Source organism: Corvus kubaryi, unplaced genomic scaffold (assembly GCF_017639235.1).
Source record: "Corvus kubaryi isolate FWS band 111438036 unplaced genomic scaffold, C.kubaryi_AGA036_p1.0 37394, whole genome shotgun sequence".
Taxonomy (NCBI): domain Eukaryota; kingdom Metazoa; phylum Chordata; class Aves; order Passeriformes; family Corvidae; genus Corvus; species Corvus kubaryi.
In genome coordinates this window covers 12,611,243-12,635,746 of record NW_024581133.1, presented here as the reverse complement: position 1 = coordinate 12,635,746, position 24,504 = coordinate 12,611,243, and the positions used below count along the sequence as shown (strand labels likewise).

The 24,504-nt window shown below is 58.3% G+C and overlaps 2 protein-coding genes across 4 annotated transcripts; one reads left to right on the top strand and one right to left on the bottom strand.

Annotated features, from left to right (window-relative positions):
• Positions 1-402: 402 nt before the first annotated feature.
• IDH2 (isocitrate dehydrogenase (NADP(+)) 2) lies at positions 403-4,462 on the top strand. Its single transcript, XM_042039632.1, has 11 exons — positions 403-518; positions 1,387-1,478; positions 1,866-2,031; positions 2,439-2,599; positions 2,684-2,827; positions 2,935-3,071; positions 3,179-3,330; positions 3,405-3,517; positions 3,608-3,705; positions 3,825-3,917; positions 4,269-4,462. Exons 1-11 carry the CDS (start codon positions 428-430, stop codon positions 4,354-4,356), a joined length of 1,335 nt encoding a protein of 444 aa, XP_041895566.1. The 5' UTR covers positions 403-427; the 3' UTR covers positions 4,357-4,462.
• An 852-nt stretch (positions 4,463-5,314) lies between these two features.
• On the bottom strand, positions 5,315-12,832 carry ZNF710 (zinc finger protein 710). 3 transcript variants are annotated; one of them, XM_042039629.1, is made up of 5 exons: positions 11,783-12,832; positions 7,663-9,187; positions 6,991-7,182; positions 6,370-6,544; positions 5,315-6,128 (listed from the first exon to the last, which is right to left on the bottom strand). In XM_042039629.1, the coding sequence occupies exons 1-5, from the start codon at positions 11,788-11,790 to the stop codon at positions 5,956-5,958; spliced, it is 2,073 nt and encodes a 690-aa protein (XP_041895563.1). In that variant the 5' UTR covers positions 11,791-12,832; the 3' UTR covers positions 5,315-5,955. The 3 variants fall into 3 exon arrangements, with proteins under 3 accessions (XP_041895563.1, XP_041895565.1, XP_041895564.1); XM_042039631.1 differs by having other exon boundaries at positions 7,780-9,187; positions 11,783-12,826; XM_042039630.1 differs by lacking the exon at positions 11,783-12,832 and adding an exon at positions 11,084-11,745.
• Between the last annotated feature and the right edge of the window lie 11,672 nt (positions 12,833-24,504).

The window sequence follows — 24,504 nt, the reverse complement described above, 5'->3', positions numbered from 1 at the left end:
TGATCCCTGTGGGGTTTGGCAACCGAGTCAGGTTCCGTGGGGGGTTGGTCCCGATCCCACGCAGAGTTTTACAGCTAGATCTGGTCCTGGGGGGCCCGGTCCCGATTCCACACGCGATTTTACAGCCGGGTTTGATCCCGGGTGGGTTTGGTCCTGGTTCCACGTGGGGTTTGACCGCCTATCCGCAACCCCGATGTACCCAGGGATGCAGCATCCCTTTGATGGGAATGGGGACCGCAGCGGATCGCGGCCACTCTGTGCTTTGGCGTTGGGGCGGGATGTAGCAATGGCCCGAGCCCCACCGCGGGACCCCGCGCGGGCCCCTCCAGAGCCCTCGCGGGGCCCCACGGGGGGGCCGGGGCTCTGTCCCGCCCCGGGGCGGAGAGAACCGCGCCCCCGTGTCCGCCCCGTCGTGTCCGCCCACGCCATGGCCGCCCGTTACCTCCGCGCTGCCCCGGCGCTCAGCCGCCTGTCCCGCTGCCCGCTCCCCGCCGCCGGCGTGGAGCAGCGCCGGCACTGTGAGTGGGGAACCTTGGGGGGCTCTGGGGGGAGACCCCCGTGTCCTCGGGGCTGCGCACGCCACGAGGGGGGTGTGCTCCAGACCCACGGGGGGGGGGCGGCTCGGATTCTTTTCGGGGGCGGTGTCTGAAATTGGATCCGGACTCACTCTTACTGACGGTCCGCGGGGATTTGCGGACCCACGCCGCGTTTTATAGCTAGGTCTGATCCTGGGGCGTTTGGTCCCGGTTCCACGTGGCGTTTTGCACTCCAGCTCGTACCTGCTCTGAACCTAGGGGGGGTGGTTCGTTCAAGGTCCCGGACCAACGCGAGATTTTGCTCCCCAGGAGGGTTCACTCCTACTCCCAGTGCCATGCAGAGTTTTGCTGCCTGGCAGTGCTCCGGTCCCACTCAGAAGGGGTCACCTCTGCTCTGGGTACCACGTGGGGTTTTACAGCCTGATCCACAGACAAGTTTGGCACCCAGGTTTAGTCCTGGTCCAGGATCCACACAGGGATTTGCACCCTGGTTTGTGCCTGGGTCTCGCCCCAGGGGACTGCACCTGCTCCTTATTCTGGTCCCGTTCTTGATCTGACTGAGGCATTGCAGCCTGGCTTGCATGCAGGTCCCACTCTGAGAGAAATGTGTCTCTATTCTTGTCCCCCTCACATAGCAGATTTTACACTCTGACCCCCACTCCAGCAGTATTGGCCCCAGTAACTGGCCCAGACCCCAGCGGGGAGCTTGCACCTGACCTGTACCTGTCCCTGAGCCAGGGTGGCACCACACCTGGCAGGACAGAGCCCACAGGATGCCCTGGCCCCATACAAGGGTGTGGAGCTGTGGGACCAGGGGTGCACCCCAACATGCCCCTACACTGCTCTCCAGATGCCGACAAGCGGATCAAGGTGGCAAACCCGGTGGTGGAGATGGACGGAGATGAGATGACACGAATCATCTGGGCCTTCATTAAGGAGAAGGTGATGGGGTCCTGCCCCAGGAATGGGCGGGTGTGCCACAAGTGGAGCTGGGGGGGTTGTACAGGGAACAGGTGATCCCTACGCTGCTCTCTGTCTGTCCCTCCCACCTCTGTCCCTCTGTCTGCAGGAAGCAGGTGCTAAAATCGGCACAACTACCAGAAAGACCTTTAAGTGAGGTGGTCCTGGGCAGCGGGAGCTGTCCCACACAGGGAGGCCTATTCAAGGCGGGGGGGATCATCCTGGCCAGCAGGAACATCTTGGCCAGGGGGACCATCTTGGGCAGGCAGCCAGGCTGGGCCAGGCTGGGTGCCAGGGCTGGCCATGCCATGGTGCTGGTCCCAAGACCCTGCACTGTCCCCCCACTCTGACACTCTCCTGGCCCCTCAGCTCATCCTGCCCAACGTGGATGTCCAGCTAAAATACTTTGACCTGGGGCTGCCACACCGGGACAAGACAGATGACCAGGTCACCATTGACTCAGCGCTGGCCACCCAGAAGTACAGCGTGGCTGTCAAGTGTGCCACCATCACGCCTGATGAAGCCAGGGTGGAAGGTGGGCAGGGGCAAGGGGCCGAGCTCCCACTGCAGCGGGGGATGCTGGCAGCTCCATGGGGTGCTGAGCCTTCTGTCTGTGCACAGCCCCTTGGGGTCAGCGGTGCCTTCCCACTGCCAGCTCAGGTTTCTGGTGGGTTGGGGACTGTACCATTCCCAGTGTTGTGCCCCTCTCCCCACCCTGGGGGGGCTCATGGGTGGTGTGGGGACCCCATGGGGGACTGGGGACACACTGACCTCTGCCCCGTGCCAGTCATGATCTCATGCTGGCTGTCCCTCCCCTTGACCAGCCTTGCAGCAGGGTCTGGCAGCAGCCCGTGGCACAGTGGAGCTGGGTGCTGGCAGGGGCCATGTACTTCAGGGGGGCTGGGGGGTCATTCAGGAGTCCCACCTCTGCATGCCCCACAGAGTTCAAGCTGAAGAAGATGTGGAAGAGCCCCAATGGCACCATCCGAAACATCCTGGGGGGGACGGTGTTCCGGGAGCCCATCATCTGCAAGAACATTCCTCGTCTGGTGCCCGGCTGGACTAAGCCCATCACCATTGGCCGCCATGCCCACGGTGACCAGGTGAGCCAGTGCAGGGACCAGTAGCGTGTGGCTGGCCAGCAGCTCCCTCAGTCCCTGCCTGACGCTCTGCCTGGCCCCCCACAGTACAAAGCCACCGACTTTGTCGTGAGCAAGTCTGGGACGTTCAAGATGGTTTTCACGCCGAAGGACGGCAGCGGGTCCAAGGAGTGGGAGGTGTTCAACTTCCCCGGCGGCGGCGTGGGCATGGGCATGTACAACACGGACGAGGTACTGGTGGGGCTCAAGGGGTCCCTGCAGGGCAGTGTGCCTTGCCACCCTGGGGGAGATGCCAGGCTGAGGGACGGGCCCATAAGGTTCACATGCTTCCCTTGCAGTCCATCTCTGGCTTTGCGCACAGCTGCTTCCAGTACGCTGTCCAGAAGAAGTGGCCGCTCTACATGAGCACTAAGAACACCATCCTCAAGGCCTACGACGGGCGCTTCAAGGACATCTTCCAGGAGATCTTCGATAAGTATGGACCTGGGGGGAAATCTGGGCTGTTGAGGGGGCTGTCCTGGGGGCGCTGGCAGTGAGACCCACCTGGGGTGAGCATGGCTGACCCCTGGCCTGGGCTCCCAGGCATTACAAGACGGAGTTTGACAAGCTAAAGATCTGGTACGAGCACCGGCTCATCGACGACATGGTTGCCCAGATGTTGAAATCCTCCGGCGGCTTTGTCTGGGCCTGCAAGAACTACGACGGGGATGTCCAGTCCGACATCCTGGCCCAAGGTGGGGCAGCATAGGGTGCAGTGCACTCCGCATCATCACCCCTGGGAGCTGTCCTGACCCCTATCCCACCGCAGGGTTCGGCTCCCTGGGGTTGATGACCTCTGTCCTGGTGTGTCCGGATGGGAAGACCATCGAGGCTGAGGCTGCCCATGGCACTGTCACCCGCCACTACCGGGAGCACCAGAAGGTGGGCGTGCTCTTCCAGTGTGAGCTGCCTGTGCTGGGTTGCCCACAGCACGGTGCCCACACCAGACAGCTGACCACACTCTCTGTGCAGGGACGACCCACCAGCACCAACCCCATTGCCAGCATCTTCGCCTGGACGCGTGGCCTGGAGCACCGGGGCAAGCTGGACAGTAACCCTGACCTCGTCAAGTGAGCAGGGTGGGGTGGGGATCCCCAGGTGAGGGTCCCTGCCAGCAGCTGCTCTGGTCGCAGTTGTGGCAGGGCCCGTGGCGGCAGCCGTGCTGGAGCCACAGTGCTGCCGTCCCCAGGTTTGCGCAGACACTGGAGAAGGTTTGTGTGGACACAGTGGAGAGCGGGACGATGACAAAAGACCTTGCTGGCTGCATCCACGGCCTTGCCAAGTAAGGGTGGCTCTCAGGGCAGAGCACGGGGGCAGCCACCTGCACCAGGGCAACATGGCTGCATGGGTGACCATGAGGGTGGAATAACCCTGTGGCGTGGCCACAAGAACAGCATAGTGACCACAAGGATGGGCTGGTCCTGCAGGGCAGCCACAAGGGTAGGAAAGTGACCAGGAGCTGGCTGTGCACAGTGGCCACAGGCAGCTACTGGGCTCTGGACAGTCCCTAGGGACGCGGGGTGGCTATTCACAGCTGATAGATTGGGCAGGGGCCACATCCTGGACTCATCCCGGATGTGGTGCCTGTGGGAGGTGGGCAGGGACCCCCACCAATCCTCCTCTGTCTCCCCAGTGTGAAGCTGAATGAGCACTTTGTGAACACCACTGACTTCCTCGATGCCATCAAGAACAACCTGGACAAGGCTCTGGGCAAGAAATAGGGGACAGCCTCCCTGTCTCTGGGATGGATGAGGCTGGGAGGGGCCCAGTGCCCCCCCAGCTCCCCAACACAGCTCAGGAACAGTTGAATAATTTTTCTAAAGTTTTCTTAGGAGTGTTTTTCAAGCCTTTGTAGCAGGGGTGTGTAGGGCTGGGGGTGGGGGGGGGGTGCGTTTGTCCTGATTCATGTACCCCATAACCGTGTGGTGCCATTAAATGTCTCCCCAGCCACAGCACATCATACGGCACAGCTTTACAATGCAGGCACGAGGGGCAGCCAGACCCCTCAGCTCAGCCTTGCCAGCCTGGGGGGGCCGTGCACTCCAGCATTTTGACATTGGCCTGAAGGTAGCATATGGGGGTCCACAGCCCTGCCATGCTGAGGAGGGGTTGGGGCTGCTCAAGGCTGTGGCCATCTCCATCCTGCCCCAAGGCTGGATGACAGTGGGGGGGAAAAAGGTGGGTGCAGGGGTAGTAGGCACACCCAGAACCACCCCAGGGCTTTTGGGGATGGGGCAGATGGTGCTCAGCCTCAGGGAACACAGCGACTGACAGAAAGCGTAGGGTGTGTGTGGGGTCAGCATGGCTGTCCCAGGCCCTGTGCCCTGGCTAGTCCCCAGGTCCTGATGCCTGCCAGGACCCTACCCAACTCTGGGCACACTTGGGGGGCAATGCTGCGGGTGCTGCGAGTCCTCTGCCCCACAGCAGGGAGAGTGAAGAGCCCAGAGAGTGGTGCCAGGCTCAGCACTGCCCCAGCTGCTTCCCTGCCAAATCCCTGGGCATGGAGGAGGCAAACCCCCGCCTCACAGTCTGCCCCAGTGAAAGCCTTTTCCTCAAGCCCCAGAGCAGTTGGGGGGCAAGGAGGGGTTGCCACTTCCTTAGTGGGGGGCTCTGCCCAGGACCCTGCTCTGGTCCTCAGCCCCTCACAACCCCCTTTCCCCACACAGACCACACAGCTTACACAGGTTTACAAAGCACATTGGTTGAAGGGAACTGAACTCAGTGAAAAGATAAATCCAACCACGCGGCACATCTGAAAAAAATAAATTACTTTCAAAATACCATCATTTGCTGGGGCTGGGCTGGGTTTGCCTCCCCCGGATCCACTGCTGGCTGCAGCTCCAGACCCGGAGCTGTGGGCGCTGACTGCGCCCTGAGCTTCTACGAAAATACTCTGTTCTGCATCCCAGGGCCTGACACAGGGAGCCCCGGGGTGAGTGCGGAATGCAAACCCACCTCCTCATGTGGGCAGGGGCTTCTGCCCATCAGGGGGAACCCCTGTGCAGCCGAGGGGGGGACCCAGGAGGTAGAATAATTAGTGATGCTCATCATCTTGCTCCACAGCAGCCCCTTCCATCCTTACTCATTCAGTGATCTGCTGGGACATGCCTCCCCTACCTGCAGCTTCAAGTCACCAGGTGCAGGGTGCAGGCAGGGACAGGGGGGCAGCAACAGAGCCAAGGCAGGTGCAGCAAAGGCTTCTGGACATCCCTGTGTTCCCCAAGCCCAGTGGAAGCCATCCCTCCAACTCTGGGGGGGCCTGGCTGGGTGCTGCAGCCCCTCTTAACCCCACCAAGCCCCCACAGCCCCACCAGCCTTGGCTACAACATGTTGTAGTAGGCCATCTCCTTCATGGCCTGCTCGGCCAGCGTGTGCTCATCTGGGGGGTTGCCCACAGCCCCGTAGCCGTAAGAGTTCTCCTCCTCGAAGTCATCCATCTCCTGCTGGCCATCCAGCTCGGCGTGGTCAGCCCCAGCCAGCTCCATCATGGCATCTAGGAGTCAGCACAAGGACACGGAGTGATGGACCTGTGGGGACCACAGCTCCCCCCTCCCTGGGTTTGGAGCCCAAAACTCCCTGGGAGCCACAGCCCTGCTCGATGTGGGCTGCTTGTGGGGGTAGCCCTTGGGTGAGAAGGCATGAACTTCCCAGAGCCACCACGGCACAGCCCAGCTCCCAGTGCTATGGGCACTGCTGGGGGCAGTCACGATGCCCAGTCCGCGCCAGGGACCCACCTTGGCTGTCCAGGCTGATGTCCATCACCCCATGCTTGACCTTCATGTGCCGGCTGAGGTTGCCCTTCAGGTTGAACTTGCTGGAGCAGTAGGGACACTTGAAGGGCTTGCTGCCAGCATGCAGGTGCATGTGTCCCAGCAGGTTGTACATGCGGTTGAAGGACTTGCCGCAGACCTGCCAGCAGCGTGCCCACGGTCAGCCCCCAGAGCTGCCAAAGGCTCTGCAGCGCAGACCTGGCCCCCAGGGTCCCCTGTGGCTCCCACCAAGAGTAATGGGGCTGCTCCCCTTCTGGAGTCCCCTGTGGCTCCTGCCAAGAATAATGGGGCTCCCTCCCACCTCCCACTCTGTGGGGGGGGGGCTTGGGGATGCAGTGTTGATGCTGTTGGAAGTTCCAGAGCATCCAGCACTGGTCAGAGAGAGGCACTGGTTGTCATTTCAGCAGCAGCAATGCTCCCATCACAGCTTGGGGCAGATATTCCATGCCCAAGCGAGCAGGGGAGGCATCACAAAGCCACTTCCATGCCCAAGGGCCCAGCCTGGCCAGATTCCTGGGGGCATAGCACAGCAGGACCTGTGCTGCCCCATCCCCAGCTCCATCAGCCCCCCAGTCCCGCTGGTACCTTGCACTTGAACGGCTTCACCGGTGAGTGCACGATCATGTGGGTCTTGAGCGTCTGCTTCTGCACAAAGGTCTTGAAGCAAATGTGGCACTGGTAGGGCCGGACACTGGTGTGGATCAGCATGTGCCGCTTCATGTTGGCCTGGAGCGTGAACTCCCGCCCGCACACCTCGCACTTGAACTCCTTCACGCCCTGCCAGGGGTGGGAGAGCTGTGGGCCGGGGAGGAGCTTGGGCAGACCCCCAGGCACTGGGGACACACAAGTGGTGCCAAGAATGGAGAAGGGACCCCATGGGCAATGGATGGGCTCCTTGTGCTGAGCACAGCACGGAGCATATCTGACAGCCCAGCCACATGCAGGGGCTGTGGGCAGGGGCTGGACAGGCTCTGTAAGCACAGCTGAGTGCCAGCTTTGCTCTGGGGCTCAGCCCAATTGCTCCCCATTAAAGAGCCCCTGGAAAAGGGCAAACACCCACATACAGCCTGCCCAGAGGGGCTGTGAGAGCCCCTGGACAGGACCCCCCAGGTTACCCTGCAGCAGGTCTAAAACTCCCTCCCTGAGGAAGGGAACCCCCAGAAGGGCAGGGGCTGGGTCCCAGGGACCCCCTCACTGCATGTCAGTGACCCCAGCTAATGCCAGCCACAGGTGCTACTGCCCACCTGCACCACCCACCTCCTCCCAAGACTGGGGGCACTGGGCCACTCCTCTCCGCCAGCACCCACATCCAGCGCTGGCACATCTCCTCTGGGCACGATGAGGGCAGCACCCCAGAGGACCCTTAGCCCCTACCTTGTGCGTGAGCGAGTGCTGCTTGAGGTGGTGGATCTGGCTGAACTCCATCCCACACTCGGTGCAGACAAAGGGCCGGACATTCTGGTGCTTCAGCATGTGGTTCTGCAGCTGGCTGCGGTAGTGGAAGGACTTGCTGCACTCCAGGCACTGGTAGAGTGTGGGGCCCTGGTGCGTGGCCAGGTGCCGCTTCAGCTGGGTGAGCGTGGAGAAGTCCAGCCCGCACTCCACGCACACGTGGCAGCGCCCACTCTCGTGCTTCACCTCATGCGCCTTCAGCTCGCTGGGGTAGGCGAAGCCGCGGCCACAGAAGCGGCAGCTGTAGGGCTTGATGTCGGTGTGCAGCAGCATGTGCCGCTTCAGGTGGCTGGTCTGAGTGAAGGCTTTGCTGCACACCCCGCACTTGTGGGGCCGTGTGCCCTGGTGGGTCAGCAGGTGGGTCTGCAGGTGGCTGGGCTGCTTGAACAGCTTGTTGCAGTGTGGGCACGAGTGGGGCTTGATGCCGTTGTGGCCCAGGATGTGGGTCACCAGGTTGTACTTGGAGGTGTAGGACTTCTCGCACATGCGGCACTGCCAGCGCTTCTGGCGGTCCCCTGCCTCCACCAGGTAGGAGTCATCGATCTGCACGTTGATGTCCAGCCGGTCCAGCTGCGCCTTCCTGCTGTGCTCACTGGTGCCGCCGGCCGCCTCCAGCTCCCCCGGCTCCTGCCAGCCACAGCCCTGCTCACTCTTCACCTGCTCGGGGGATGCTGGCACAGGGGCCTCTGCTTCACCAGGGGATGGGGCGCCCTCCTCGAAGGTGCCCACGGTTTGTGGGGCCCCCACAGTGCTGCTGGCCAGGTCACTGCCCCTGTGCCGGCGCTCGGTGCCCTCCAGCTCCCTATGCCGGCGCAGGTGCCGCAGGCGTCGGGGCTTCCTGCTGAAGGTGCCCAGGTCGATCATCTTCATGGCACCGCTCTGCACCGCCGACTCTGGGGGCTGGGGCAGATGGCCACGCTGCCCCTCGCCTTCCTCGTCCCCAGGGATGGACGCATTGTATGGTGGCTCAGCCTCCACCTCTGCCTTCTCACTCTTGACCTTGGGCACCAGCCTCACAGGCGGCCTCTTCCTCCTCCGGGCATGCTTCTCCAGGGAGGATTCTGCCTCCAGGGTGTCTTCATCCTGCCCATCCCCAGGCACCTGCTCCTCACCCTCAGGCTCCCCAGGCTCCATGGTGCCATTGTCCAGTTGCTCCCCAGCCAGCCCCGGGAAGAAGCCAGTAGGGGTGATGGTGGCCCCGAGCAGCTCATTATCGGACACCAGGCCCAGGACCGCAGCCTGTGCCAGGGACAGCACCACCACCGCGTCCGTCTGCGTCCCGCACTCGCTGAACCGATTCATCTCTTGCTGCCGGCCTATGCTGTCATGGCTGAGGAGGGAGAGACACGGCTGTGAGCCCCTGGCACCCACCAACACAGACACTGTGCCACAGGGGCTCATTCCAGCCATCACTTCTTTCCTTAGTGAACCCCCAACTGACACGGGTGATGCCAGTGTGGGTCCCCAGCACCACACACCCCAGGATGCGGGGATGGAGTGGCTCCAGGGGTTTCCACTGTAGGGAGGAGCAGGGAAGCTTGGATCAGTGTCCACGGTCAGCCTCTCTGAATGGGCTATTAGTTCCTGGGGCTGGGGTTTGGCCGCTTGCGTGCCCTCAAGCTCCTAGGAGTGACTCCAGGGAACAAGTGCCCAAACAGTTTGGGAACTGGTCACAGCTGAGTGTGGCTCTGACCTCTGGCAGGAGCAGCAACAGCACAGGGAGCATGAGGGACAGGGCCCAGACCCACCAGGACCATCGGGGCACAGCCTGCCCAGCAGTGGGCCTAGGCACAGGCAGAGGCTGTGCTGGGCTCAGCACTGGTGGCTGGCACACTCAGCTTGGGGGTCCCAGCACCACCACAGTATCCTCCCCCTGCCAGCAGACAGTGAGGACAGGCAGGGATGAGCCTGGAGAGCTGCCGCTTCCTCCTGCTGAAGGAGTGTTCTCCTAAATACAATTATTCCTGCAGCTACAACAAAGAAATTCTGCGGGGGAGGTAAAAGAGGGATAAATTCTGAGCCAGATCCTGTCACAGTCCCAGGAGAACCTGCCCAACATGAGGAGATCGTGGGATGAATCTCCACTTTGGAGCAGGGAAACCCCACAGTGCCTGGGCATCATCCCTGCAGCCAGGTCAGCTGCAGGGACATGGAGCATGGCCGGGGACATCGGCCTCTCTGTGCTGCGGGCAGCTGCCGGCTCCTGCCGATCCCCGCACGGCCCCAGCTGTCCCCTCATGCCAGCGCCGTGCACACCCGAACACCAGCCACAGCACATGGGATGGGACGGGGAAGAGGGTGGGATGATGGGGAAGAACCAGTGCGAGGAAAGACAGAGAAGGGGAGCAACACCAACCGCAGGGGCTTGGCAGCTCGCAGACATCTGGGGTACGGGGACCCTCTTCGGTTCCCTCCCATCTGCTGGGCCACCACGGGGCTGGGACTGGCCACAGCACTGGTGACTCTTGGCCCAGGGTCAGACACACCCGGTGAGGGGACCCTGCCCAGGCTTGAGCTGCCAGGGGGATGCTGTGGGGGCAGGCAGGAGGAAGGTCTCAGCCAAGTACCCCCGTCTGCCCGGGCACCCCTTCCCCTGCCCGGGCACCCCGGAGAGCCAGTGGGCAGGGATCAGGGGCCGGAGGGACAGGAATGGAGGGGAGGGGCGAATTCAGGCTGCAGGGAGGAGACAGAGAGGAAGAGGATGGGGGTGGGAGAAGGAGGAGAAGGAAGGGGATGAGGGGGGGACTAGTGCGGAGGCAGCGAAACAAAGCAAGGAGTGGGGGAGGGCGGTGGCGGGAAGAGGAGGAGGGCTGGGAGGAAGAAAGGGATCAGTCAGGGAGGTGGCTGCTGGCGTGCACTGAACAGCCCCGGGGCCGTACCCCGCCAGCTGGAACCCCCTTTCCCGTGGGGCTCCATGGGGCCCCTGAGCTGCCCACTGCAGGCAGAAGGGACATGGGAGAGGGGACCCAGCTGCTCTGCCCACGTCCCCAGCACGGCAGAGGGGTTGGTGTCCCCCCCAGCACGGTGCTGGGTCTCTGCCCTCCAAAACAAGCACCACGAGACAAGGCGGCTGCAAGACCAACGCACTCACGTGTTCCCCAGTTACAAGCACCCCAAACCAGAGGCTTTTAGGGGAAAGTAAATGTGGATTCCTACTCTGGGCACTGGGAAAGGGAATGAGCTCTCCCTCCTCAGCAGGAAAACCAAAGCCTTGTGCTGCACAAACCTCTCTGCACTTGTCTCCACTGGACACACGAGCCCTGGGACACGGTATAGAAGATTTGCTGTGCGAGGCCACGGCGCTCCGGAGCTGCAGCTGCACAAACACCACACAGGGAAGCAGGAACAGGGCAGAGGCAGCTGTTTCACTTCCCGCTCTCACTTCCCTGTTCACGCCTCGGGACTTGCCAAGGCAGCTGGAAACACCGTTTCCCAATACACTGGCAAGTGAGGCGGGGTCATGTATTTCAGCTCCCCCAGGAAACTCCCAGCACCCCGGAGTGCAGAGCACTGCCAGCACCTCCATGCTCCACGGGAGCTGCTTCCAGCCTTGTCCAAGCAGCCGAGGCAGAGGCCCCGGGCCCATTGCCGTGATGGAGCGCAGTCCTGCCACAGCCACTCCCCCTGGGAGCAGGACAATGCCCAGGGCTGGAGCACGCAGAGCTCCCGAACACTGTGCAGGGACTCCTGTCCCAGTGCAGATCTCAGCAGTGACACAAGCACCTCCCCCAGCTCCTCCTCAGCCTAGACCTCCAGACCTGTGGCTGCACACGCAGGCATTCACCCACCAAGCTCAGGGTTCCTCTCCAGTGCTGCTGCTGGGAACCAAACCCTCCTACAGGCCTTAATAACCTTTAGTTTTCAAGTCCAGCCCTTTGGGCCAGGCTCGGGTCCCTCCAGCTCCTTTCCCGATGCAGACTCTCACCTGCCCATCCTTTTCCCACGTGGGGCATCGCACAGACACACTTGCCGATGTCCCCTCTGCCAGTGGCAAGTGCCGAGCTCCCAGTCCACTCATCCATCTCTCCCCTCTCCAACACCACAGGATGGATGCACCTGGGGCCAGCAGTGGTGGCTGCTGGCCCTGATCCTTTGGGGTTGTGAAATTTGGGTTTCTTTCATCATTTCTCCTCCCACTCCAAGGTTTCCTTTTGGTGCAATCTCTCCTCCCATCTTTCCCAACACAACTGGGAAGATCCAGGCTCTGCCCTGGCACATCCTGCAGACCCTGCCTTCCCTTGTCCTAGCTGCCCCTCTCAGAGCCTCCACCAGCTCCTCACTCACCACCTGGTCACTTAAAGTAGGGTTTTTTCATGGCTTTCACTTCTTTGTGCTATTTTATCTCTATTTCCCTCTCTTGTTCCATGATTAGCCCCCCAAATACTTCTCACTGGGTCCCTGTGGCAGCAGCATCTGCACAACAGGCTCTCCACTCCCAGCACATTCCTTGCTGGATTCCAGATTTTCCAGCCACCAGGCTAAGAGCTGTGTCTGTGGACACGTTTCCCTTCCCTTTGCTGTTTTACCTCCCTTGGTTTCACCCACCTGCCCAATCACTCATGCCAACACCTCACTTGGTCCTTTAGCCAGCACCACCACTCTAGAGATGGGAGCCTGGTAAATCCTCAGTCGAGCAGCATGAAAATGTTACATCTGGTCCACAGAAGCCTCACCTTTGCACCCACAGGTTTGCCTGTAACACCTGGGACCCAAAAGGGTCTGAGCTAAAGGAGTACCCACACCCTCAGAGCCATCCAAGCCACAGCCCCACAGGAGCAGCTCCGGGAGGGACCACGGCCCCAGCTGCCCTGAGAGCCTCCACTGAGGCATTAGTGACCAATGACCCTTGTTTTCCACCTGGCTCCATTCCCGGCTCCTCTCACCAGCCCAGAGGCAAGCAGCAATCACCAGCTCTCACCCAAGCACTCCTGCAGGGAAGGGAGACCCAGGCACCCAAAATTCAAAGGGTTTGGGGAATTGATTTACTTCTCAGCTCTCCCAAAGAGCAGTGACATCCCCCCCACCCCACCAGGCATGCAGGAGCCCACCCTGCTGCCACTGCTCTATCTTATCTCAGCTCACCAGGATAAGGGCAGCCACCTGAGCAGGCGCCAGAGCCCAGCTGGCACCAGTAGCAGTTTAAGTCACCTGGCCCCCTGCACAGGTTCCCAGGCTGCCTGACAGGCCTGGTGCCACGGGAAAGAGGACATTTAGGACTTGCTCCTGGCTATCCCCTTTGCAGGACCCACATTGTGGGACAACTACTGCAGGACCCTTTTGTAAAATCCTTTTCAGGACCCTTTGTAGGACCCCCTTTGTAGGATTCCTATTCCAGGTCCCTTGTGTGGGACTCCCATTGCAGGACCCTCATTACAGGGCTCTCTGCAGGACTTCTCTGCAGACCCTCTGCTGCCAGTGCCTGGGGCGTCCTGGGAAGTTCCCCAGGGACAGATGTGGTGGCACAGACCTTGGGAGAAAAGCTCCCAAGGCACAGGATCGAGCCCCAGGACAAAGTGAGACCCTGGGTGTGGGGGAGTCTCAGTGGGGAAGGAGGCAGTAAAACTGTTCAAGACTTTTTACCAGAAAATGGCTGATAATGGATCTGATATTTGTGAGAAAACCTTTGATTTTATTTTCCTTTCTTTCTCAAAAGCAGCCTTCATTTAAATTTAATAAAGGGGAAAACAGGCTTTCATCTTGCCTGCAGATTTCACATAAAGCTGCTCAACCCCCCACAATTCTACACAGAAAAATGTTGTTTTCCTGAAAATCAGAACTAAAATTACTCCTAAACCTGACCCAGTGTCTGTCCTGCACCAGCCCAAGGATTTGGGGGTCACCTTGGCTGCACTGCCTGGCCCTGGCTCTGTGTTGGTGGTGTGTGCCAGGGGCTCACCCAGAGAGTGGCTCCAGACACTGTGGCAGAACCGAAACTGGCACTTCTTGCCCTGGAACTGACCCTGATACAGAGGAACTGCTGTAAAAATGAGCCAAAGCTCTGAGAAACGGGCAGGAGCCATGGGGGCCAGGTGGTGCTGCTGCCACAGAACACAAATACCTGTTTAAATTCAGTCGGTGTCTCCACACCAGATACTGTCAAACTACATTTTTGAAGGAAAACTTTTGTTTTAAGGAAAACTTCTGCAGAAAAAAGAAACCTCCACTGTCAGTGGATCAGAGAGCGGCCGCTCCCTGCAATCTCCAACCGGTGACAGACGTGCCATCACGTGTGCCACTGAAGTGCTTCTGGGTGGAGGAAGAGTAGTCTTTGGGGGCTTTGGCTTCACAAAACAAAGGACACAACCTGGGATTTGCAGCAGGATGTTGATAATGTTTTTAGTAAGAGCAGGTGGAAAACCAGGTTGGGGAAAGTGAGGCTCTGGGACAGACAAGGGCTCATGGAGGAGCGGGTGTTATCAGAGCACATCAAACCCTCCCCAGCCTCTTCACGGGCGCTTCCTCTGAAAATATTCCATGGAACTGGGGTGTTCTCACTCTGACCACTGTGTCCATCGATCAAAGGTAAATATTTACCCCTTTGAAGATGTATGGTTATTGGCAAACTCTGACTGGGAGGGAAAAGGGAATGGCTTTCAAATAACCAGAGGTTACCAGTGCTGCAGAACAAAAGTGTGTGGAGCACAGAGCTGCCTGGTTCCTCCATTATCTGCCCAGGGATATGGGATCCACCAGTGGGAACTGGGGTGAGAGGGTCAGGCTAAGGACAGCAGGTGCTGTGGCTGCTCACTGCAAAGGGACAGAGCTGCCATCCCAAATGCTGTTCCCAGCACACAGACAACTGTGCTGAGCTGTGATGTCCCACTCCTGCTTCCTGTTCTGCTGGAAATCCACTTTTTCCTCCTTCTGACACTGAGGCTCTATCCCTCTGCTCCTCTATCCCTCCAGCCTCCAACCCTCTTCTCCTCCATCCCTCCAGCCTCCAACCCTCCATCTCTCACTTCTCTATCCCTCTGTTACTCTATCCCTCTGTTCCTCCATCTCTTTGCTCCTCAATCCCTCTGCCCCTCAGTCCCTCCGCCCCTCCATCCTGCCAGCCTCCATCCCTCTGTTCCTCCATCCCTCGCTCCCCACCCCCAGTATCCTCTGCTCCTCCATCCCTCCAGTTGCTCCCTCATTCTTCCCGTTTCCCTGGCAACGCCCATCTCGCGCCGAGATCTGTCCCCTCTCTCCCTCTTATCTTTCTCCTCTCTCTTTCATCTCTCTCCTAATCGCCCTCTCCATTCTGAACCTCTGTCCTTTGCTTCCTTTCTCTCTCTCTCCCGTTTCATCTCCTCCAATGCCTTCTCTATCTCAGGGTTACAATTATTTGAATCTCACTTTAAAGAAATGATCTATTAATTAACCACTGGGCCCTGGCCCCGCTCCTGCCCTCCTGCAGCCCACACGCCTGGCACAGGACCCCTGCCCACACCCCAAAGTGCCTCTTGGCCGAGGATGATGGGGTGACAGTGCCCTGCCACCCCTTCTCCAGCACCTGACAGCCATGACCTCCAGCCCCCTCTTGTCCAGTCTGGACTTTTTCCAAAAGAGATTGGACCAGATGATCCCTGAAGTCCCTCCAAATCTGGGATTACATGACTCCATGATCCTAACAGAGCCAGCATAGAAGCCAGCAGCTCCTGTGCCATAGATCACCCTCAACTTCTATGTTATATCAAAACAAGGGGAGACTAAAGTTCATGGGGAAAAGGTGTTTCCTGAAAATCGGAGTTCCTGATTGCATCCATTTGGCCATGGGGGTAATGGAAAGATGGGAGAAGACAGGCTGCTCTGGGCTCTGGGGCCAGTGGGAAGGAGCAGGGAGCCTGGCTCTGACTTGGGGTTACTTCCGTGGGACTCCTGTGTTTGTTGTGGCACAGCCAGGAGCCCAAAGGAGCAGGCCTGTGGCCACCAGCGCTGTCCCTGCTCTGGGGAGGTCTGCCATGGGAGGAACTTCCCATGGGCTGAGCCAGAGCAAATGCTGGAGCTAGCATTTTGCTCTAGCCAGGGGCTGGAAAACCTGTACTCTCTGAGCAGTTAAAGGTGCATCAAAACTGCACCAAAACCTCACCAAAGTTGCATCAAAACCGCACGAAAACCCCACTGAAGCTGCACCAAAGCCACCAGTGGTTCACGCCCAGAGTGGTGCCCAGGCAGGGAGCATTTTGGGAAGGGGATTCTTCTTGGCCCCACCTGCCTTCCCAAGGAGCTCCTGTTGTTGTGCCACAGGGCACAACATCTCCTCCCCAGCAGACCAAATCGATCATGCTTCAGGCCTGATCTTCCAGCCCTTCTGCCCTCAGAGCCCTTCCCAGAGCATGGTGCCAGGGCACCAGGGGAGTGGTGACGGCGAGCGGAGCTGCTGGTGGCACCTGGAGCAGTGACACTGGGACCAGCCTCATCTGCTGAGCAAAGGGCTTCCTCAGAGCCACCAGAATCACCGTGGCCTTAGGGATGTGTGAGAGACTCTTCCTGTCATTCCTCTGTGGAAGGGACTGAACCCTGGCACCTTGTGTCCCTCAGATCTGAGTGCAGTGACTGACCATGACCAATGCACACCCTGCACACCAAGCACCTGACACTGCTCTGTCCTGGCACATCCCATGTTTTCTCATGGGGTCCTTGCGTGAGCCCCCCATTCCCCTTTGGAACAAACATGGTCCCTCTAGTCCCACCCACGTGCATGCAGGTATGTGTTGCAGCAGAGAAGTCCAGGATGTGCCTTTAGAGCTTATGGTCACATCATCCCTAAAAATGCTGCTGCTCCTGAGCCCCAGAGGCAGGAAGAACCTTTAAATCAGGTAACTGGTGTTGGGTGAGCCGAGGGAGAGGGGCTGCTGCTGCCTATACCCTCTCTGGCAGCACAAGCACCCAGAGCCCAGCCAAGGCAGAACTGACCCCAGATCCCCCTGGTGCTCCAGGGGCTTGTCAGGGGTTTGGGACCGGCAGTGTACGCAGCACTGCCAGGAGCAGGGAGGGCCCCCAGCCCCGCTGCTGTCCCAGCCTGGCTTCAAAGGCTCCACACAGAATCCTTGCTCTGCCTTGGAAAACAATTTTTGCTTTTAAATGAAATAAACAGGGAAAGAAAAGACTTTCAAGTTCCTCCTTGCTGTAACGGCTTCTCCCCGGCACAGTCCCTTTCCTCTCCGAAAATAGCCGAGCTATTCAAAAGAGATGCGAGAAGAAAAAAAGGAACTGAATAGAGGAAAAGGGAAAGAAAAAATGGAGCCCCAAGGGGGTGGAGAAAAACAGAATGAAAAGACAGCAAAAGTAAAGAAAAGGGATGAAAAATAAAGGAGGGGGAAGAGAGAGACAGACAGAGGAGCTTTGAAAGGAAAGAATGCTGCCAGCCTGAATACAGGGAGCAGGAAAAAAGGGCCCTGAAAAGAAAGAGCCGGCTGGAATGACCTCTCATTCAGGGCTGTGCCAATCACCACCGCGATGGAAATCCTTTCTTCTTCCCTGCATTCTCTCTCTTTCCAGCGGAGGCAGAGGGAAAAGGAAGAAAGGGGAGCTAATTCTCAGCATAGCAGAAAATAAATCTGCTCTTTGCGAAGACCCTGAAAGGCGCCGAGGCACTGACAAACCCGTTCCCACCACTCACACATGCAGATGGGGACAGAAGGGAAACGGGACTGAGCAATGCTGGGCCGGACTACCTTCACCACCTCACTATTCCTCTGGAAAATGAAGGAGCAAACACCCCAAGCAAACAAATCTGTAGGAACAAGTGTGAATTCAGGTCAACCCCCAAACCTTGCAGGGAAAGATGAGGGATGGTTGTGGCAGAGGCAAACCCAGGGGCCTGATGCTGGGCTAGGTCCTGCAAGGAGCAGGGGGCAAAAGGTGGGTGCAGCCCCCCTTCACCCTGCAAGCCCCAAACCCCCAAGCACCCACCCTTGCCTGGAAAGACCCAACATGGCTTTCACCCGGGTCTCTGACTCCCAGCACTGCCCCGGTTCATTCGGCATCTTCAGCAGTGGCAGGGGTTAACAGACCTGCGTGCGTGGAGATGGACCAAGGTGCCCAAACATCCCAAATGAACCAAAGTGCAGGGGGAGAGCAGCGCTGGAATGCGGGACAAAGGGAGGTGACACCCAGGGGGAAGAAAACACTGGAGATGGAGCCCACCAGGACAGCAGGTTCTCTGGGACAGAGGCAACAGGCACCCTGGTGTCCTGTAGAGACCCAGGCGTGATGCCATCCACCCCCAAAGCAGCCTGAGGCTGAGGTTGAGAGGAATGTCCTGAGCTCATGTGGCATCACTCCTGCTTGACACAGCTCCTGCTTAGCATCCCCAGGCCTGGGGTTAATCATAAACTGCCGGGGCTTCGGGGCAGAGCCATAAATGTGGCCGGAGGTCCGAGGAGACAACACACAGGCAGGAGGAGTTCAGGAACCCTGGTGTGTGTGACCCAGCTGGCTGTAAAAGGGGAAAACCAACCCCAAATGATAAAAATAGGAGATGTGTATCCCCTCAAAGGGAACAGGCTGCTTGGTGGGATGTGAAACAGCTGCTCAGGTGCAAGGGAAGATCCCCACAGTGGGAAGGGTCTCACTTAAGGGTGTTACTTTCAAGAGCATTGCTGCCCTTATCCTTGGGAACAATTTTAGTCCAGTTTTGATATTCCCATGTGTGGAGCCTGTCCATTCTGCAGGACGGTGGCTCCTGGGCCCGGCTGTCCCTGTCTTTCCCAGGCTCTGTCCTGTGCTGGCCTGTGAGGACAGAGGAATGGAAACACGGGGCCAGCCCAGATCCATTCATGGCACCAGCAATGTCCAACCAGAGTTAAAGGCAGAGAGGAAGGTGAACAGCCCAGACCACATGTGAGTCTGCTGACAGGTTCAGTCTTCCCACATGCTGGACACTGGGAAGCACCCCCTGAGCTCCTGCACCCGGACAGATGTTACCCCTCACCACCAGCCCCGAGGCAAACAGGGAACTTCAGCACAGCCCAGTACGGGCAGACACAGCTCCCCACTGCTCTCCTACTGCTTATCCCAGGCAGAAGGCAAGGGGATCCCAGAGCCCTGCAGGGCTGGGCGCTATCTGCTCCCCACAGGGATGTTGTGCCCCCCACAGCCGGGCATCGCTGAGCTCTGCCATCATCCCTGCATCTGCTGTCCCTGCTGCAGGGCTGGGTAATAAGTTAATCATAGCTGAGGGGTTCTAATTTGAGCGTGATAATTAATACTCAACCGGATTATCTTCCACAGGTATGTCTGCTGGTCTTGCAGCTGCTCCCGGCTCCGGCGGCTGGGGAGGGCTGCACTGGGACAGGAGAGGGGCTTCAGGGCACGGGGACATTTCATGCTGTGTCTGCTCTGTCAACTCCAGATTTTGAGGTTGTTCTGCCTTGGAGAAACTGCCCCTGTGTGCCACAGCCCCCAGGACATCCCTCAGCACAGCACCAGCAACTGTGGTTTGCCTCAGTGATGGGGAAGGTCTCAGTGAGTGAGGCACAGCTGAACCAGCATGGGAGATACCGACCTCCAGCTCTGTGGCTCAGGAATCACCTCTGGCACAAGGAACCCGCTGTGGAACTCGGCCCACACAGCCCAGTCACAAACACAGTCAGTCCCATTTCCTACAGACCCGAGGTGAAGAGAGGGGAGAGAATCGGAGCTTTCCACCGTGGGCAGGAAGAGGCATGGGCAGGAACTGGGGAGCACTGAGACCCCTTCCACCCACACCAGGCACTGGACCAGGCCACCTGGGAATGTCCCACTCCCAGTTTTCCAATAACAAGGCTCTTCGACAACCCTGTCACACGGTTACAGGAACAAACCCAGCTGCACAGCTGCCAATGCCACTTCTACTTTCAGATCCCCAAGGTGGGAAATGTTTCGGATCCTTTTCTGCACAGCTGAGCAGGTCAGGGATGAGAGTTTGAGAGGCTGGGTTGGACAGATGGAGCAGGAGGCACCGTACAAAGGTCCCTGCTGATGGCAGTTCATGAATGCCCAGCTCAGGAGTGACCCAAGCCAGGTGTGGAAGACATGGTATCCCCATATAGCCCAAAGCCAGCTGTGCCTGCTGCCCCCCACAGCACCAGCCTGTCTGTATGGCCAATGTCTTTGAGATCCACAGCAGCAGAGGACTTGGCTGTTTTTCCTGGGGGAAAGGCAGAGGTGTCTGGTCTGGGGATACTGTGCTGGCTGCACGCTGCTGCCAGGTCACAGGGCCAGGGTAAAATGCAAGTCCTGCGTATTGCACGTGTGCTTTTGTGTGTCATCATGCTGTGAAAGCTCCTGCAGTGCTCCTGACTCCGGGCAGAGGCCAGGATTTTATAAAAAAATACACATATTTATCTTTTGAGAAGGAGTTAATGGGGTCTGGCCCTGCTGTCCGGAGTGTGTTGCAGTGGCTGGACAGTTGACAGGGACACAACCTGGCACACCGTGAGCTCGCTGGAGCAATGCCCAGCGCCCTGCAGCTTGTGGCTGTCCCATTCCTGAAAATGGAGTCACTGCTGGATGAACCTGGCCTGGGAGCTGCTGTAGGCACTGGGGGATGGATCACCTGCCTGGCATAAAGTGCTCAGATAGGGCTTGTTGGGTGATACAGGGAGATGCAGTGGGCAAATCCCGCTCGTGAGCAGGAGGGTGGGGATATTTGCACCATTTACTCATCCTAATTAGTATTTCCCAAGGTCTCAGTGAGGCTGGGCTGTCTCTGCCTTGGTTCTGGCAGCCCTGGCTTGCCCTGGGGCCTGCACCACTTGCCCTCTCCCATTGTCATCCCAATCTACACAACCCCTGTACTTCACACCCTTCCTTCTCACAGCCAGAAAGTCCCATAAACACCCACAATATTCAGCTGTTGAAATAATTTCCTTCTATGTGTCCCTTGTTGATAATCACAAAACCAAACCAAATCACTGAAGCCCCCATAGATCAGGGCTAGTCTCGGCAGGTGAGCTCAGCGATGGCCCAGCCGGGCTCTGCTGGTGTCCAAGCAGAGCGGCCAAGGCGCAGATGGGGATGGATGGGAAGGGATTCAGCAGAGAGACTCAGCGCTCTGATGGAGGAGGCTCGTCCAGCTCTGCCTATGGTTCTGCCTCTGAGAAAGCATTTTTTCTCCAGAGGGCACTCCTGGCCCCAGGTCAGAGCTCCTCTGAGGGGCATTAGCTCCCAGTGAGCTGGTGCCCCCTCAGCCATGGGCACATGCGGGCCAGGGATGGAATCATGGAATCACTAAGGCTGAAAAGCCCTCTGAGATGATGGAGTCCAACCGTTCCCCAGCACTGCCAAGGCCACCACTAAACCATGTCCCCAAGTGCCACGTCCACACTGCATTTGAACACTTCTAGGGCTGGTGACTTAGTGCACAGCAAGCACAGAGTGGCCACGGCAAGGACAAACTGATGGCTCTGGAGCAAAGCCAAAGGCAGAGCCAGGAGGGCAGGTCAATCTGTGCCTGGGAAGGGCGACTCTCAGCCGGCTCAATAAATGAACAAAGAATTGATGGGCATGCAGCAGGGAAATGTTTGAGTTGGGAGTTTAGGACGCCTATATTTTGCATGGCAGAGGGGTCAGGACTCAGAGTAGAAAGTCCTTTGTGAGGAAGGAGAGCCTCACAATCCCTGTGGATTGACTGGGAAGAGAAGCAGCTCCCTGGAACATCCATCCTAACCACAAAAACAATTCTTCCCAACAGCAGCCGCCAGCCAGGCTGGTCCTGGGCATCCCCAATCCACCCAGCCAGTACTGGATGTCCCTGATCCTCCCAGCCAGTCCAGAATGTCCCTGATCCACATGCAGCATCTCTTGGGGAGGTTGGGATGAGAAGGCCAGGCTGCCCTGAGGTTTTTGTGATCTCAAAGGTCCTTTCAAACCAAAATGATTCCGTGGTTCCAGGGAGAAGTTTTCCCTTGAGAGCAGCCCATCACAGGTTGGACAAAGGGCTCCTCAAGGGAAACCTCCTGACTCTGTTCTCCAGCTTGCTCATGGATTCCCAGTCCTGAGCCCAGAGGAACTGGCAACCACCCAGCCTCCAGTTTAACCCCCAAGCCAGAGGCTGGTGCTGCGGGACATGGGGAGGGCCCTGGGATGGTGGGTGTGGGAACAGACTGGAGGTGAGAGAAGGGAAAAGCTGCCAGGGAGCACACCAGGATTAAAACTTGAAAGTAAAAGAAGGGGAGAGACAGAGCTGGTTAAACCGGGATAACATGGTGAGGGACAGGGTGCCAGGAGACAGCCGGAGAGGGGAGAATGGCCTGACACCATAGAGAATGAGACGATGCTGCTGCTGAGAAACAGGAAAGATAAATTTAGAGGCAGTGGTGAGAGCTCTTCCTCTGGAAGCTCTGCCTGTCCTTCCTCCCCCTCTTCTCCTTCGCCAGGTCACCCCCAGCATGGGCAGGATGCGGGCTCCAGCCTGCTGTGGCTCTGATGGCTGGGGCCAGTCTCAGCTGTGCCCAGGGAGGGACCCTGGCCCTGCCGCGGGGCCGACTGGACAATGAAGGCTCCCTACAGAGCATGAGCAGCCCCTCACCATCCCATCCTGGCGCCGTTTGTGGCTCCCACCCGCAGTCCCCAGGAAATTCCAGTTCCCCAGCCACAGCTCCCAAGCCCAGCATGTCGGGGTGTGCACTGCCCAGGCACGAACGCGGGTCCCCGTGGACAAGAAGTGGAAGTAAAACAATGAGCATGGCTGAGTGCTGCTTCCTCCTCCCAGCCCGCTCTTCCCAAACGCACATGCTGTGGTGCTGCCCGGAATGGCCTAGCTGGGTGTGCTCTCTGCCAGAACCAGGCTGTGTCAGTGTCTGGAGAGGAGAAAGCTGCAGGAAGACCTTAGAGCTCCTTCTAATGCCTAAAGGGGCTCCAAGAAAACTGGAGAGGGACTTTGGACAAGGACCTGGAGTGCTGGGAAGAATGGCAGCAGAATGACAGAGGGCAGGGAATTGTCACAGGTTGCCCAGAGAAGCTGTGGCTGCCCCATCCCTGGGAGTGTCCAAGGTCCAGTTGGATGGGGCTTGGAGCAACCTGGTGTTGAATCTCCAGGGCCACAAGATGTACCTTGTCCCACCAGACCCTCCTACCTCTCACAGCTGCGGTGTTCCCCAGCACCCCATTATCCCTGGGTTATCCCTGGAGACAATCTGGAGAAGATTTGCATGAACTTTCTGCAAGTTTGTCTTTGCTTTGCACAACAGGGCACCCAGGCATTGGTCACTTTTCCTTTAACTAGAAACTGTGACAATTTGCGGGGAACATTGTCCAAACACTCTGAGGACCAGGAGATGACAGCACAGGGACACTGTAGAGCCACCCACAGGTGCTGACATACTGTTCCTGTTAATCTTCATTAGAAATACTCGACTGTCACTCAAACGACAGATGGACAGCTGTGAGGAAAGGCCAGGAAAAGTCAAAAACATGTTTCTTCCCTTTAATTTAAAGTTTGGGAAAGAAAGTTCATCACTGATACAAGCTTTTTACAGGAGAGCCCTGTTCCTCTGTTGAAGCTGAAGCCAGGCGAGCAGAAGAGCCTCCCAGATGTCTAAATCCAGACCCCCAAATACACAAATACAGACCTTCCTCCACGGCTCAGCAGGAGCCACCTCCTTCCTGACTGAAATGCCCCATTTCACTGTGTTTTGGGCAGAAATTGGGATTTAGGGAAAGCCATGCTGGGCATGGGCTGTGCCAGGTCTTCCCCCACACCAACCCCACTGCCACCTGCAGCCACTTGCCAGGATGAGGGAGAAGGAGGAGGAGGGTGTGCACAGGGCTGATGAGAAAATGTGGGACAGAGGAACAAAGGGAAAACACTTGTCACTGATCATGGTCTCTGTCCCCAAGGTCAAGCCCTTTGGGAAGGGCTCAGTGGGGACCATGACTCATCCTGAGGACTCTAGCCACAAGCAGGACAAAGAATGGGACTGGGGCACTGCTGGCACATCGCATCCCGGCCATCCTGCAGCATTCTTCCAGCCCCACCACACCACCTCCATGGCACATGTGCCCTGAACAGGTATTTGGGGCATTCCAGGAGCTGGCACCTGAGCCCAGACAGGTGTACTCTGTGAGCCAGGGATGTGATGGGGCTTGGGAAACCAAATCTGGGAGTGGGTGGCAGAGGGAAGAGGGAGCAGCAGCAACAAATCCAGCAGGAAGCCACCTTGACACTAGGCTATCCCTCATCCCTGCACTGGCCCTGGCCTGGAAGACCCCCGGGACATGCACAGAGACTGGGCACGAGCAGAGGCTGAGCTGGAGCTGACTTCTCCACAAGGAATAACAGTAAAATAAAGGAGTGCAGGCAGCGTCTCTCTCATGGGTTGTGATGCTGGCATGTTCCTGGCAGTACAAACCCACTGCTTTGTCGATCCCTCAGTATTCCCAGCTGCAGAGCAAAGCAGGACAGTGCCTGTGCTCCTCCCTCTCCACACCATGATTCCCAAACTAGTTGATAAATTAAAATGGCCCAATAAAACTGTCCAAAACACCTTATCAGGGATTAAACCAAGCCCAAAATGCCAACATGATGAGCCGGGACCCACGCCACCAGAGATGCTCCACTCCTGCTGCTGCAGGGACCCATGTCTGATCCTAGTCTGACCCTATGTGTCATCCCCCAAGTTTGACTGGGAATGTGTCCTGCGGTGTAGCAGAGCTTGAGCTCCTATTTCCCATTTTGGA